The sequence below is a fragment of the Polyodon spathula genome, chromosome 1 (assembly GCF_017654505.1).
Source record: "Polyodon spathula isolate WHYD16114869_AA chromosome 1, ASM1765450v1, whole genome shotgun sequence".
In the NCBI taxonomy this organism is placed as follows: Eukaryota; Metazoa; Chordata; class Actinopteri; order Acipenseriformes; family Polyodontidae; genus Polyodon; species Polyodon spathula.
This window is the reverse complement of record NC_054534.1, coordinates 3,150,170-3,166,519: the sequence shown is the minus strand read 5'-3', so window position 1 is coordinate 3,166,519 and position 16,350 is coordinate 3,150,170. Positions and strand designations below refer to the sequence as shown.

The 16,350-nt window shown below is 39.7% G+C and overlaps 1 protein-coding gene across 1 annotated transcript; it reads right to left on the bottom strand.

Moving 5' to 3' along the window:
• Positions 1 to 568: 568 nt before the first annotated feature.
• On the bottom strand, positions 569 to 10,058 carry LOC121312225 (stomatin-like protein 2, mitochondrial). Its single transcript, XM_041244192.1, has 10 exons — positions 9,913 to 10,058; positions 7,752 to 7,904; positions 7,080 to 7,179; positions 5,599 to 5,657; positions 3,830 to 3,931; positions 3,200 to 3,334; positions 2,891 to 3,035; positions 2,561 to 2,640; positions 2,325 to 2,453; positions 569 to 1,843 (listed from the first exon to the last, which is right to left on the bottom strand). Exons 1-10 carry the CDS (start codon positions 9,952 to 9,954, stop codon positions 1,706 to 1,708), a joined length of 1,083 nt encoding a protein of 360 aa, XP_041100126.1. The 5' UTR covers positions 9,955 to 10,058; the 3' UTR covers positions 569 to 1,705.
• Between the last annotated feature and the right edge of the window lie 6,292 nt (positions 10,059 to 16,350).

Genomic DNA, 16,350 nt, shown 5'->3' with positions numbered 1-16,350 from the left:
TCCACTTCAGTTTTCTAGTGACTTCAGTCTTTAAAATGAGTTATGTACATTTACATTCCTAAAATGTGTTGATTGTGACAAATACTTTTTTAAAAAAAGCGTTGTATCAATTGAATACCCCCCTAGGTGTCCCACTTAAACCACGTCTCTCCTTCCACATTAACATCTGGGACACACATTAGGAAGCTGTTGTGTTGTGTGGTGGTGCAAAAAGGGCTTTTGTCTTGCCACCTCCAGGGGTCAGAGTGGCTAGAAGAGTGAATTCCTTCGTCTTAGTCTACGTATATGCTAATTTTTACAGAAAACTTACCAAGTTGAAATTGTACTGTGGTAGAATGGGCCCTTCTCTATCTATGATATTACTGATGCATTTGCAATTGGAAGATTAAAGCCATACACATTGAGGCAAGGAAATTCTAGAGCAGCGCACCATGTACAGCAAGTCTGAGGAAGCATTTATATATGATGTAGGAAAACATGGACACCAGAACACTGTGGAAGTGCATGACAAAATGAAAGGAGGGGGAGGAAGCAATCAAGAACGAGTAACTCAATCAAGAACGAGTAATTCAATTCAAACTTGGTATATTACAGTTTTACATAATCCAGAGAGAACATTGATCGGTTTAATTAAAAAGTTACGTAAGAAATATTTTTGTACATTTTCATAACACAGGGATGGATAACTAAAGCTTTATAAATACAGCAAGATGTATCATTGAACTGCACAAGCAAGTTTGAAAGAGACAATTTATCTGCCTGGGCCCCACTCAATCAGCATACTAGCTGGAAAAATATCTGACACTATAGGTTAAATAGAAAAGAAAAAAAAAAACAGCCAAAATGTGGATTAACACACTGAATTGTGTACTGAAGTGAGCCAGGTTCATATTGAAACTGTAATTAGTATTTTACTTTGACTTAATGTAAAACTTCCCACAAACATTCCATACATTTCAGAGGTGGCGAGTCTTAAATTAATATTTCGGTCTTGATTTAAGCCAAAGACCGGACTTTTAACAGCCACACGGAGCCGCAGTATTGCACCAAACACACACCTTGGGAAGAGCACATTTGCAGGGGGCTAGCATCTGTGAACTGAATAAACAGACAGCTCAGTTCAGAAGATTAACAGTGTCTTTGCACCCTCTACAGTATATGAGATTGACATGTTTGAGAAAATGAGTATGGGGCTATAAGAATGTAAATAATAAAATATCTTCAAAATACCATTAACGGACTTTCTTTTAAATTGCTCCCTTTCACCTATTGTGTAAAGCAGGTCACATCACAACAATAAGCGACTCAACACTTGAGGTTAACATGCAAGGTGAATTTAGAGGAAAGCCCTGGTATTTGGAAACTGCTGGACACCAGTGTGTAAATACATCTTTTAAATGGTGTCTCCTCTATGTGGATAGTCATACACCCAGTGGGGCTTTACTTATTCCAAATTCCAGGGCCTCCGAGAGGGACAAAGGGAACCGAGCGGCTCCCCTTCTTGATGCCATACTGCTGCTGATCTGTGGTTTTGAAAAACAAAAGATCTCCTGTGTGCTCCCAGCTCCAACCACACTTCCCCCGGAAAACAAAAATAAAACAAAATGATCCCAATACAGTCTCCTTAACCTCTTGCAAAGACACTTCAAGAACTGAAATGAGAACAACCCTAGGCTGTGTTGCTGTCTCTCGTGCTAGTTCTGCATTAACTGTACTGCGGTGGCTGGGGATTGTTTTCTACTGGTTCCTCCAAAGCCGCTCTCTTGGCTGTCTGAGCTTCTGTTTCTCTGATCTCTGAGGCGTTCACGGTTTGTTTCGCCAAGGTGCTGTATATACCCATAGCCTAAAAGGGAAACAAGGAACAATGATCAGAAATTCATCTTTTGATACAAGAAATTACCCGCAGCACCTCGGTCTTGTGTTGAGTTTCACCATTACAAAGAAGTATAAATTAAATATGTAAACCATTTGGGGATTTTTATATGATACAGCTCTTTGAGAATGCATGTTCATTTGTAGACGGGAGCTTTATTTGGACAGTGCTCGGGAGCCAAATCTTCCAAATTTAGACCGTTCAATCAACTGAGCAATTACCCGGAACAGCCCAGGAGAACTGAAGGCCACCACACACACTCTCATCCCAGCTGCAAGCCAATCAGAGCTGGGGGGGGGGCTCTTCAGATGAGGGTCTGCAGGTTAACAGCTTTACCTTCAGCTGCTGCCTCCCAGCACAGGGAAAAGCAATGCTGTTCAGCCTGCATGCTGCTCTTTAAATGCAGAGTTATGCTCTGCTTTGTGATGGGTCTGGAATGGATCACACCTACCTGGGTGACCATACTGCTAATGTCCCCAGTGTTGGACGGGAGAAGGATGGTGTTGGATTCCTTCGCTAGGTTGGAGAATGCTGCCACATACTGCTCCGCTATGCTGAGAGAGGCTGCAGCGTTCCCATTCTGCAATCAAACACAACAGGCATATTCACAGAATAACAAGAAATGACAACAAACTGTTTTTTTGTTTTTGTTTGAAATAGCGTGAGTCCCACCCCCAGATATCCTACCTGTCGTGTAAGGGCGTCCGACAGCAACTTAATAGCTTTTGCTTTTGCTTCTGCTTTTGCTAAAACAGCATTGGCCTCACCTGGTAAACGCAATGAAAAACAAGTTAGAAGACAAGGAATTGAGGCGCTGCACACTGAAGCCTATCAGAGTAGCACTGTTCACTGAACCGGTGGTAATTATTGAGGAAGGATCACGTATACCTCCAGGTCATTAAACACCCTGGCTTTCAGGCTCGTCACACAGAATCAGTACTGTCCTGGCTACTACATGCCATTGCTTCGTCAAAGCCCTGGGATTTATTTATTGGTGTGCGTGTTTTTTTCTTTTACCAGCAGCCCTGTTGATCTGCTCAGCCTTCTGTCCCTCAGAAGCCAGGATCTGAGATTGTTTCTGCCCCTCGGCTACGTTGATGGCAGCTTCCCTGGATCCCTCGGACTCCAACACAGTGGCTCGCTTCTTCCTCTCTGCCTCCACCTGGGGTCATCGCAAAAACTTGTGTAAGTTATATATGTTCATGGTTTAAAACTCGCACCAGCCCTGCACATCTTGGATTTTCATCTGGAGTTATTGCTTGGCTATATATTGCTTAACAGAGGCACACCCACACAAAACACACACACTAACAACAGCCAACTCACTTGCATATGCATGGACTCTTTGACCCTGGGAGGGACATGGATGTCTTTGATCTCGTATCTCAGGCACCGGATCCCCCACTCATCTGCTGCCTGGTTTATTGAGGTTACGATGTTGGCATTCAGGCACTCTCTTTCCTGCACAGGAAGATTACATCAGTCTTTAAAATTAGCCACCTGCAGATGTACCACTGCTATAGCACTGACCGGTTAGGTCTTCTGAGATATACGGCTTGATACCAGGAAGTCCTGGGTTCTAATCTCCGCACAGCCACTGACTAACAGCGTGTGAATCTAAGCAACACACTTAACCTCCTTGTGCTCTGTCATTCAGATGCAACGTAAAACCAAGGTCTTATTATGAGTGACTCTGCAGCAGCAGTTATTGATGCATAGTCTCCTAGTCTCTGTAAGCCGCTTTGGATAAAAGAGTTTGCTAAATGACCAATTAATAACGTACGGTACAGTGTTCCCTCGTTATTTCACAATAACTTAGTTCACAGATTCAGTTCATTTGTGGTTAAACCATGGTAACAGTAAATTGAACATATGCTATCATTTATTTATGTGCAAGTCAGATAGTGAAATAAAGGAAAACTGCAGATTTCTCTTTTTTACAAACATCACCCTTACCCGAAAAACTTTATCAAGGGTTAGCTTTCCTAGCTCTGAGCGCATATTGGTTTGAGCCAGCTGTGTCACAGCATATTCTGGGTCTTCAACACCGTAGCTAGCCTGGGGGTGGGGAAGTGAGAGACAATAAAATCAGTTTGCATTAAATCATTAATAACCATTTACTGTGATCCTCCCATTAAGTCAGAATGTGTGCGAGTGAGCATGCAGGTGTGCCCAAATTGGTCACATATGCAACAAAAAAAGCTGTTGGTGCGATCATTAATTTTATTTTAGGAGCACATGTGCAGCTAACAAGGTTCGATTTAAAGGCTTGTCCATTTTCCCAGGACAGTCAAAAATGTGAATGGACAAGTGCTTCCACCAACATATTCTCTGGTCTTGGTAAATATATTTGAACAGCGTCTTGTATAATGAAAGCTGATGCTTCCTCTTGTATTGGTGTGTGCTGGTGTTCTGTCATTTTGAAAAGCGTCTTGTATGATGAAAACTGATGCTCCCTCCTGTAGTGGTGTTCTGTCACTTCCTATACTGTGCATGCTCACCAACATTTTTTTTTCAGTTTAGTGCAGACAGAAATATCAACCCAGCTTAGATCGCTTTCATTTATACAAAGCGAGTAAGTATTCATGAAGTACGAACATAATATCATAACGATTTAAATGACGAGAAGTATCCGTGTAGTATGAAGAGATAGCAATAGGGTTAGGGCGACTGTACATCCAAGCAGTTTTATTTTGGTGTGGGATGAATCGTAATAGTTCAGCATGTTTTACTTGTATTCAGGTTGCCTGAAATTCAAGTCAAGTGACATGAATACAAATATTTACTGCAGACGTTTCGTTGCTTTTTTCATGCAGACAATTCAAGTGGAAACTAGGGATGCGTTGATCATTGGATCGGGATTGACGCAAACTAATAAAAAATACCATAATCTGTAATTAGCATTACTATCATCAACCCTTGAAAGCTCTGTCTCAAATCTGTGATGTTATACTTCCGTTCAGCAGGAGGGTCACAGTTTTCATCTCCAATCCACGCTATACACATTGCCACCCCTCAAATCTGTGATGTTATACTTCACAGTTTTCATCTCCAATCCACGCTATACACATTGCCACCCCTCAAATCTGTGATGTTATACTTCAGTTTAGCAGGAGGATCACAGTTTTCATCTCCAATCCACGCTATACACATTGCCACCCCTCAAATCTGTGATGTCATACTTCAGTTCAGCGGAAGGGTCACAGTTTTCATCTCCAATCCACGCTATACACATTGCCACCCCTCAAATCTGTGATGTCATACTTCAGTTCAGCGGAAGGGTCACAGTTTTCATCTCCAATCCACGCTATACACATTGCCACCCCTCAAATCTGTGATGTCATACTTCAGTTCAGCGGAAGGGTCACAGTTTTCATCTCCACTCCACGCTATACACCTTGCCACCCCTCAAATCTGTGATGTCATACTTCAGTTCAGCGGAAGGGTCACAGTTTTCATCTCCACTCCACGCTATACAACGCGCCACCCCGTGCTGGTTAGTCTCCCCATCAATTGCAATTCTGTTCATTCAGTTCATCATCTGCGTTTCTTGGACCTTTGTTTCGGGTACTGGTGGAATAAACAGGCCAGCCTACACGTGATACTGCAGGGTTTTCAACCGGGGTAAAAAAATGTTAGCTTCGAGTCCTGACATCTAACATCATCTTCTTTAATCACCACTTGTTTTTTATGCAACAAGAGGAAAAGGAAAAGTGTGTCTTTACCTTAAAAGGGTCCATTATTCGTAGATACAGCACCCCATCTATTTGTAGTGTCACGTTATCTGAAAACATTAACAAACAACAAACATTAAAGTCTTCTGTTTTGCATTAGCGGGTTTTAGCCCAGCTTTTCAACAATACACCCAAACAAATACAGTATTATATTGCTTTGTGCACCAGTGGAACATTAGGCACTATGCAGGGATGGAAATAAGAGTCCTCTTGAAGTTTAAGAAATAAAAGCTGCTCTGGCCAGTTTAAAATCCAGTGTGGACTCACATCATGTTCTTGATAAGAGTCTCGCTGTGTGTAAAATGTGTAACGCTTGAATCAAGTATTCAGGAAATACAACCAAACTGAATGTCCACTGACATCACATCATCGCCGTCACAGTTACAGACGGTGTCAGATTGTGAAGATATGATAGGAACTCGCTATGCACAAGCTACATCAAGTATTCAGGAAATACAACCAAACTGAATGTCCACTGACATCACATCATCGCCGTCACAGTTACAGACGGTGTCAGATTGTGAAGATATGATAGGAACTCGCTATGCACAAGCTACATTAGAAAAATTAAATCGTTCAGAACTATCTGCCACAAGCATTACCAGAACCAACTCACTGCAATTTAAACTTATTTTTACTGAAAAATAAACTGTAACATGTAATCAGAAGAGCTGTGTGTGTTACATGCTGTCAGATCAGGACTTGATTAACACTGAGCATGGGAGCTGCAGCATGTTATTTCCCATGTTACAACTTCACACAATTAGCAGTGCCATCGCCAATTCCATACACACACTTGCAAAATATTTCAAATCTAAGCATGCCGAGTTCATTGCAGTCACCAGCTGCAGAGATTAACCGTTCAGCAGAATGCGAGTACAGACAGTTATTGTTTTAGTATCACTGTAGTGTCTCAACAAGTTGTTGTATTTTAAGCAGTTGAATATAGTAGCAAATAACTTGCTCCTAAAGTGGCACCAGCAATTGAATTTGGCAACCATTTTCTGTTTGGCCTGGAGCCCTTGGCTCCTGAGATAAACTGTGTCTAGAGTCCCAATTTGTAATTTAGTTTTCAATAAGTTTCGTTTAAAGAATAAACAGGAAACAAAAGCAAAACAGGCTGGGAGACGTATCTGACCAAAAGTGCTTTACCAGTGTTATTGCAAACATGTGCACAAGCAAATGAGACAATTCTGTGATTTTTATGTTTCATGCTGAATTCACTGTATCGTGACACGTATCGTGAGTCTCTTATCGCGATACGTATCATATCGTTAAGACACTGCCGATACCCAGCCCTGCTCAGGTGTGTTATTAATCTCATAGTAAAACCCAAAACAGATCCAACTGCTATGCAATTGGAGTCTCATTTCCTACCCTGGTGCTAGGAATACTTATTAGAATAAAAAGGGTACACATGAAACTTAATCCCTAACATCCACCAATTCCTCAATTCATTATCCATTACCTACCTAGGGACACGGCAGACTGCTCTGGAACGTCAATTACAATTTCCTTAAGGCTCTGCACATACCGGATTTTATCTAACACTGGAATAAGGATGTTTAAACCCTAAAACAGGAAAGAGAAAGAGCTCCATTAAAACAGGATTAAAAACAAGAGTGCTTAACTGAACTGTGGTACTGGAAGTGTTTTTAAAGGGTTGTATGAATGAAAGCTCCCGAGACTACTGTAAGAAATCAACAAGTGTTTAGAACTGTTCATGAATATCAAATGATGTTTACTCCATCAGGCCTGACTTTAGCAGCTGGACTGACAGACCTTGATTAGCACTCATCACGGCTGTAAGCACTGCAAAGTAGAGCAGCAGTGGAGATAATCACAGTGTGGGTAACCAGCCGGAAGAAAGTCTTTACAGAACTCTGACCATAGTCTTTGGGACCACTGTGTTAAACCTGGGATATTTACAAAAGCCACATTAAACCAAGAATTATTCAACTGTCCTACAACCTGACAGATTATAGGTGGCAAGGTAAAAAAAACACTTATAAGCAATAAGATATAAATCTGCATAAATGGGAACAACCACATTTTTTTTTTCCTTTAGTCAGAAATCTGGTTCATCGCATTCTTCCAAATGTGTGTTTACTGTTGGCTGTAAAGTTATCCCTTGCAGGACTCACAGGCTCCAGTATCCTGTGAAAGCGCCCCATCCTCTCCACCACCCAGGCCTCTTGTTGTGGGACAAACAGGATCATAGTGTTCATGGGATTGCTGGATACCCATCGCTGCTGGGCTGGGGCCATCCACTCCACTGGCACCCCCTGTCTGGAGTGCTGCAAACAAACAGGGGGGGAGTGAACACACACCAGCATGGGGGGGGGTCAAATGTGAAACCATCTGAAACACTGGTTCCCAGGCTATGTTAGTGGAGCATCTGCTACAGGGTAAAGCATACCAAAAACTTATTCTGAAACTGTCTAGTTATGTTTTCAATGCATTGCCTCAATTAAGTATTTATTCTTTAACTATTGGCATTTCCAACTGTACTGTATTTTTAATTAAAAAAAAAAAGTTGTACTTTTTTGACGTGAATTAGCTTTGGGAAGCCACGCACTCCCTTTACTGCAAGTTCTCATCCAGGAACTTCTAAACCAGGCTATTTACTGGTCTTAAAGGAATGAGCTTTGAAGACTGAATCTATTTACCCTACAACAAAGAAGAATCAGGGGGAGCATGTTTGAAGTCTTTACAAGGTTAAAATGAGTTGATATAGTTAACCCTAACCAATGGGTTACCTAGTCATGTGTTGAGGCAGAATCATTTAGATCTTTTAAGACCCAATTTGACAACGTTTTGAGATCAACCAACCACTAAGAACCTTAGTTTTGATTGGCCTCCTCTCGTTTGTACATGTTCTAATACATACATACATAAAGAAATCAGATTTATTTTCCAGTGCTCTCACAGGGTCTAATGTGAGACTTTAAACAGTCTGTAACTGCAGGGATTGCTCTCTGTACAGCAGGCCTACATGACCAGAATACAATACAAACTGCAAAAGAAGAAACCTGGAAGGGGGATTTGAAGACAATAGTTGACAGACACTGGTCTCAAGAATAAATAAGTTCATGAACACTGGAATGAACTGCTATGCAGAGGCTTCAATACTCCCACCTTCCATCAGCAATCCAAGTAGGGATTGCACAATCACTCAAGCTTCAGGAGCTAGGAGAATCAATGCATGAAACTGCATGAACCTTGCATCACTGTGCACAGTGACACTGCGAATGACGCCACTTTACTGTGGGGGTATGTAGTAAAAAAAAAAAAAAAAAGAAAGAAAATAAGGAAACCCAACAACAGCAACTAAAGGGTCGATTTCGACAATGCTTTTGGTTTTCATTTGCATCAACCTCCACCCATGGTTTTCCCTGGATTATTCCTAGAAAAACACAGTGGATGCGAATCAGTGGCATATGATGTTATAATTCAGTAATAATCTGAAGGTATCGTCATAATTATTTCTGCGTAGTATCAGAAATGTAAAGAAATACAAAAACTTGATTTATGTCATTTAACGTTTGCCGTTCACTTTTCTCCCGTGTACAAGATTTATTTTAAAGGCGGCAAAATATGGAAATTGCACGTTCATTTTTATTAGCGTGTGAACATAAATTTAACAGGTATACCGAACTTGAAAATGTTGCTTAATTTGTCACTCAAGGTTGTTTTAAAAAATCTGTTTTTGGCTGCTCGTTCCGTTTTTTGCAGCCAACGCAATATCTCTGTACGTGAGAAAATGCAGTGAAAACGAAAGCAGCCATTTCTAGATGGAAACAAGGTATTCTCAGCACCGCTAAGGTTGTAGTTTTGGTTTGAAGGCAGCAGAAGCTTAGCCTTGAAAAAAATAAAATGTGCAGATTATAAAGAAATGATAAAAATTTACAAAATATAGCGACATTGAATCTAATGTGCAAGTTACAGAGACACGTTCTGGCAGAAATGAATGTACAGTAAAGATATTAATTTCGGGTAATAGACAAGCACCGTAATGTAAATATCTTCACGGTTATGCAATTTGGAAATGCTGTAAAATCCATTCCACAACGCTACAGACACCGTCTGAAGTACGTTACAGCTGGAGCTAACACCGAATAAGATTTGACCCCATATATAACTCGTGCTATTTCAAAAGTTTGGATTTGTTCATGATGGTAGGTCTTCACCTTGTTTCACAGCATGTGCACTCCTTGCTGCCGGCCACTTCGTGTAACCACAGACAGAAGACGTACATCGCCCTGCAATACTGTATTTTATGTCTTTTTAAAATGTACTCATTACCTTCATAAGGGCTCCGCCAGCCCGACAAACTGTCCTGAGCATGTTCGCTTATTTCTTGTTTATTTCTAGAGAAATCCACGCTGAAACCACAAACGCTTCTTCTGTGACCCTCCACCTGACAGAGAGCAGGAAGCACGCAAAGTTAGAACAGGGACTGCTCTCAGAGTCGCCTCCACGGGAAACAGAGTGTACTAGCACAACGTTCCGGTGGTGTGGTTCATTTATTCAAATTTTAATACAAACGTGAGAATGACTAACTGCTGGTGATTATACAGAATTACAGTCCAGACGAAGACACATTCAAAAGGAGAATGCTGAAATGTGAAACATTTCATTGTAAGCAAAAAACAACAATAAAGAAAAACGCCGATAAGCATGACTTGTTTTTGATTAACATGCAATGTTTTACCTACTGTTAATAACTAGTATAAGAAGAAACATTACAGGGTCTTTCCAGTAGGACGGAGTGCCCATAGAAATGAATAATCCGGGTCTATAAAGCAACACTGTACAGATAACACTGCAGACTTGCTTATTTAGGTTAGTAAAAATTAGTTCAAAACATTGCATCACATGAAATGAATAAAGCTTAACTTTGTCCCTGTGGCTGTGCACCACTCTGCCCCTGTATTTCTTACTGATGTCTGTCTTACATAAACTTGCCAAGTTAATGATTAATGACTGTGATAAATCAAATAGAAAATGATATAACATTTAGAATGTCAGTTAAAAAAAACAAAAACAAAAACAAAACATGGGCTGGGTTTCTTTAAATTGGAAACGTTTGATACAGTAGCATTACCAAGCACTGTATTAGTTTGCAAGCTGATAATGCATCTGCGTAGAACTGTGACTGCTTTGCAATCCCAAATACAAGTTTCCAGGGAGCACCTGAGCAGATCTTTCAGTATTCGTTGCACATCTCCTGCTTGAAACTCAAGTGCAATGGATGGCTCTTTTACAGCCATCACAGTGGGCATTCTAACTTCACTGAAACGATGGACACACAGAGTATAGGTGTGAACGTTTACTATGTAGTTTCGATAGTCTTGTTTTGTGAAAGCTTCCTCTGTGGTTTGCCTCTCAACTGTGTGGCTCTCAGGCTGCTCTGGAACGAGAGGGCCACATCTGAGCAAGGCTTTTTTCGTAGTCCATCCTTTGGGAAACTTCTGCATTCAGAATAAAAAATCCATGAATATCCTTTCTGGTTTGGTCTGGGTTATCACTATAGCTGTTTGCATGGTAAGGGTATTCATAATTTATTCACACCTATACGACTATGTTTTTTTCAGGATACTTCGTTGTCACAGCTTGCAGCTACATTTACATCCAGGTGGTCTACCTCAAGCAATATATGGATGCAGTTGACACCACAAATATGAGGAGTGCCCTGCAGTTTACTGTAGCTATGTTACCTAGCACCACTGTAAGCTTTGATGCTAGGGACAATCTTACTGTACATTCAAACAAATGTAACTATGTTGTTGACATACCTCTGTATCCTTGTTCCAGTGTCTAGTGTTAAGTGCACGCTGGATGCACTTATATTCATTATTTTTACTGGTGGCTTCCCCTGTTAGCTACCTTGTTTATAAAGACATAAATCTGATTGTACTTCAGTACAAAATTTGCTTGACAAAACACGACGAGTATGGCAGTAACCTCAGAAATTACAAACCAGTTTTGGCAAATAATTCTAGCTGTACAATACTGTGTGTTTGGCATTGGTTTTCCAAAACTTGGAATCTATTATAGTTAGCGGCAAAGTAAGTTCATGTAAACATAACTGAGTTAATGATTTGGGAATAGGGCCTATGTGGAAATACAACACCCCATATATCGTTCCCCATTTACAGCTGCATTAACTGATGGAAATCTTATATGTATTTGAAGATTTTAGTTTAAACCAATGCCAAAGCAAGCCCTTTCAATATTAATCATACATTGTATATTAAATGGTGAAGGAAAGTAAAAAAAGAAACAGAATGATAAGAAATAGAATGAAAAGTAGTAGAATGATAAGATTCTAAATTTTTGTTTTGTGTTTAGGGGTTGGCCCAAAAATTGACAATTGTCTTATCTATGTCAATATGCCATGTGGACACCCTCCTTTATAAAAGTTTACCATGATATTGTTTGCAGTTTTACCCCTCATGCTTTTCCTATGGTTATACTATGCATTTACCATAATATACTGATTTGCCATGTTAATAGCTTCACCCTACCTCACTCTTCTTTATAATGCTTACCTATGCTTTAGCTATGCTTTTACTATGGTAAACTTCTACAAAGGCAGCCTGGACAATACTAGGGAAGGGGGGAGAAATCAACAAAAAAACAGAAGGGAGACCGCATCAAAAAAACAGAAGGGAGACCGCATCAAAACAAGAACAACAACTCGGGTAAGACAACCATTAAATGTATTTATCTAAATGCTAGAAGTATCAGAAACAAAATTCTAGAACTTGAAGCTACTGCACTAACAGGTAACTATGATGTGATAGGTGTTACAGAAACGTGGTTATCTGAGAGTGATGGGGACGAATATAATATTTGTGGGTATACACTGTATAGGAAAGACAGGCAGGACAGAAGAGGAGGAGGGGTAGCGCTATACATAAGAAACAGTCTTGAAGCCCAGGGGTTAAACCTGGACAAAGAAAATAAAACCGAATCAATATGGGTCAGAATAACAGACAAAAATTCAAAAGGCATAATAATAGGAGCATGCTATAGACCGCCAGATTCAGACGGTGAGCACAATAATCTGTTATACAATGACATTAGAAATGTGTGTAGCAAAGGAGAAGCCATACTAATGGGGGATTTCAACTTCCCCCAAATAAAATGGGAAAACCCGGTGGGTAGCGCGAAGGATGAAATAGAAATGGTGGAAATGACAAATGACTGCTTCCTAACACAATTTGTGAAGGCACCGACTAGAGGGGAGGCATGCCTTGATTTAGTCTTTTCAAATAACGAAGATAGAATAACTAAAACAGAGGTCAGAGAACCACTGGCAAACTCAGACCACAACATGGTCTCATTTGAAGTGTTTTTTAAATCCCTAAAAGTAATGACTAAAGCTAAGGTTTACAATTTTAGAAAAGCAAACTATGAAGGTATGAAACAGAGACTAACAGAAGTAGATTGGAGTAAAATAGAGAAAACACCCACAGAAGAAGGATGGTTATTCTTCAAAAATGTAGTACTAGAGGCGCAAAACAATTATATCCCTAAAGTAGACAAATCTAAATGTAAAACTAAATTGCCAAAATGGTTTAATAGATCAATTAAAAAAAATATTCAGCGAAAAAAGGCACTTTACAGAGCATTAAAAAAGGACCAAAAAGAAAGTACGCAGAAAGAGTACACAGAACTGCAAACGCAAGTCAAAAAGGAAGTTAGAAAGGCCAAGAGAGAAATAGAAATAAACATTGCTAAGGGAGCTAAAACCAATTCCAAAATGTTTTTCCAATATTACAACAGCAAGAGAACATTCAAAGAGGAGATTAAATGTTTAAGAGATACAAATGGCAAAATCGTAGAGGAAGAAAAAAAAATAGCAAATATGTTAAATGATTACTTTTCACAAGTTTTTACAAAGGAAGATACTGACAACATGCCCCACATGTCATCCAGTTCCTATCCAGTTTTAAATAACTTTAGCATAACTGAGGCAGAAGTGTTAAAGGGACTAGGAGCTCTTAAAATAAACAAATCCCCTGGGCCGGATGAGATCCTCCCAGTAGTACTCAAAGAAATGAAAGAAGTAATTTACAAACCGCTAACCAAGATCATGCAGCAGTCTCTTGACACAGGGGTGGTACCGACAGACTGGAAAATTGCAAACGTAATACCGATCCACAAAAAGGGAAACAAAACTGAACCAGGTAACTACAGACCAGTAAGCCTGACTTCTATTATATGCAAACTTATGGAAACTATAATAAGATCCAAAATGGAAAATTACCTATATGGTAACAGGGTACTGGGAGACAGTCAACATGGTTTTAGGAAAGGGAGATCGTGCCTAACTAACTTGCTTGATTTTTTTGAGGATGCAACATCGATAATGGATAATTGCAAAGCATATGACATGGTTTATTTAGATTTCCAGAAAGCTTTTGACAAAGTCCCGCACAAAAGATTAATTCTCAAACTGAACGCAGTTGGGATTCAAGGAAACACATGTACATGGATTAGGGAGTGGTTAACATGTAGAAAACAGAAAGTACTGATTAGAGGAAAAACCTCAGAATGGAGTGTGGTAACCAGCGGTGTACCACAGGGATCAGTATTAGGTCCTCTGCTATTCCTAATCTACATTAATGATTTAGATTCTGGTATAGTAAGCAAACTTGTTAAATTTGCAGACGACACAAAAGTAGGAGGAGTGGCAAACACTGTTGCAGCAGCAAAGGTCATTCAAAATGATCTAGACAAGATTCAGAACTGGGCAGACACATGGCAAATGACATTTAATAGAGAAAAGTGTAAGGTACTGCACGCAGGAAATAAAAATGTACATTATAAATATCATATGGGAGATATTGAAATTGGAGAAGGAATCTATGAAAAAGACCTAGGAGTTTTTGTTGACTCAGAAATGTCTTCATCTAGACAATGTGGGGAAGCTATAAAAAAGGCTAACAAGATGCTCGGATACATTGTGAAAAGTGTTGAATTTAAATCAAGGGAAGTAATGTTAAGACTGTACAATGCACTAGTAAGACCTCATCTTGAATATTGTGTTCAGTTCTGGTCACCTCGCTATAAATTAGATATTGCTGCTCTAGAAATAGTGCAAAGAAGAGCGAACAGAATTATTCCGGGCTTAAAAGGCATGTCATATGCAGACAGGCTAAAAAAATTGAATCTGTTCAGTCTTGAACAAAGAAGACTACGTGGCGACCTAATTCAAGCATTCAAAATTCTAAAAGGTATTGACAGTGTCGACCCAAGGGACTTTTTCAGCCTGAAAAAAGAAACAAGGACCAGGGGTCACAAATGGAGTTTAGAAAAAGGGGCATTCAGAACAGAAAATAGGAGACACTTTTTTACACAGAGAATTGTGAGGGTCTGGAATCAACTCCCCAGTAATGTTGTTGAAGCTGACACCCTGGGATCCTTCAAGAAGCTGCTTGATGAGATTTTGGGATCAATAAGCTACTAACAACCAAACGAGCAAGATGGGCCGAATGGCCTCCTCTCGTTTGTAAACTTTCTTATGTTCTTATGTCTGTTAAGAGTTCACACTTTACCTCCATTATTGTCATCTGTAGCTTCTGCTTCAGGTGTTCTATTTTCTTGTCCTTCCCCTGTACTTTTTGTACTGTATGTATTTTAAAAACATTCTGTTCCTGAGACTGTCTTCACATCACCTGACGTTATTCCATCTTTCATTTTCCTTGCTCACACGCAGAAGCATCCTCTTGGCTTACTATCAGTGACTCGCCCCACCAGTTATGTAGTAGAGTAGCATCCTGGACTCTTTAGCTTTGTATTTGTTTACATTGAAATGATTAGCACAAGCTCAGGCTGCATTGTGATAGAACTCTAATAAAAAACACAGCACCAAAATAAAACAATAAAATTGTAAAATCTTACTGAAATGTGGTGGTAGCATTGTTATGATCTAGGGGGAGCTCGGACACAGATGCCCTGTTTATGTTCGTAATGCACTCACTCCCCACCACACCCCTAGAGTTTACCACAGTAAGAACACCACAGAGTGGAATAAGCATAGGTAAGCACTGTAAAGCCCAGAGAGGAGTGGAAAAGCAAACTTACTGTGCAGATTTACATTGGTAAACTTTTAACAAGGGATATGTTGACACCTGCAGCACATTCATTTATTCACTGTCATGGTTATAAGAGAACACAGACAGTATTATTCCAAGGCTGTGATTGATCAAATTTAAATGAGGCATAACAGCATCATCACTATTTTCATAGGGATGAAATATAACTGTTTAAGACCACTGATTCAATACTCTGTGCCTGTCTTATATAATACAGAATAAAGTCAATGAATACCTATACAAGAAACAAAACAAAGCAGGTTTAAAGATGCAGTCCACCGCAATCTATTACACCCCAACAACAAAACAGACATTTAACTATAAAAAAAATAACAAACAAAAAAAAACCTTGTGTAAAAAGGCCCTAGCTAGGACACAAATGCAGATATTTTCCACAGCTCTCGCTGTTGTCCAGTGTTGAATGTTCTAGATGCATTTTAAATTGTAGTCACTCGCAACGAGCACAGAGTTTTGACATGTTTCGTTTCCCTGGCAACGTGCTATTTTATTAAGATTTGCTAAACCGTGACTTCACGGGACACAGGTTTTGGCTTTTTAAAGCTCACATGCGGTCTGTTTCATACAGTTTTTTACAATTTAGTTTTTGCTGACAATTTTAACTAATACATGTTAT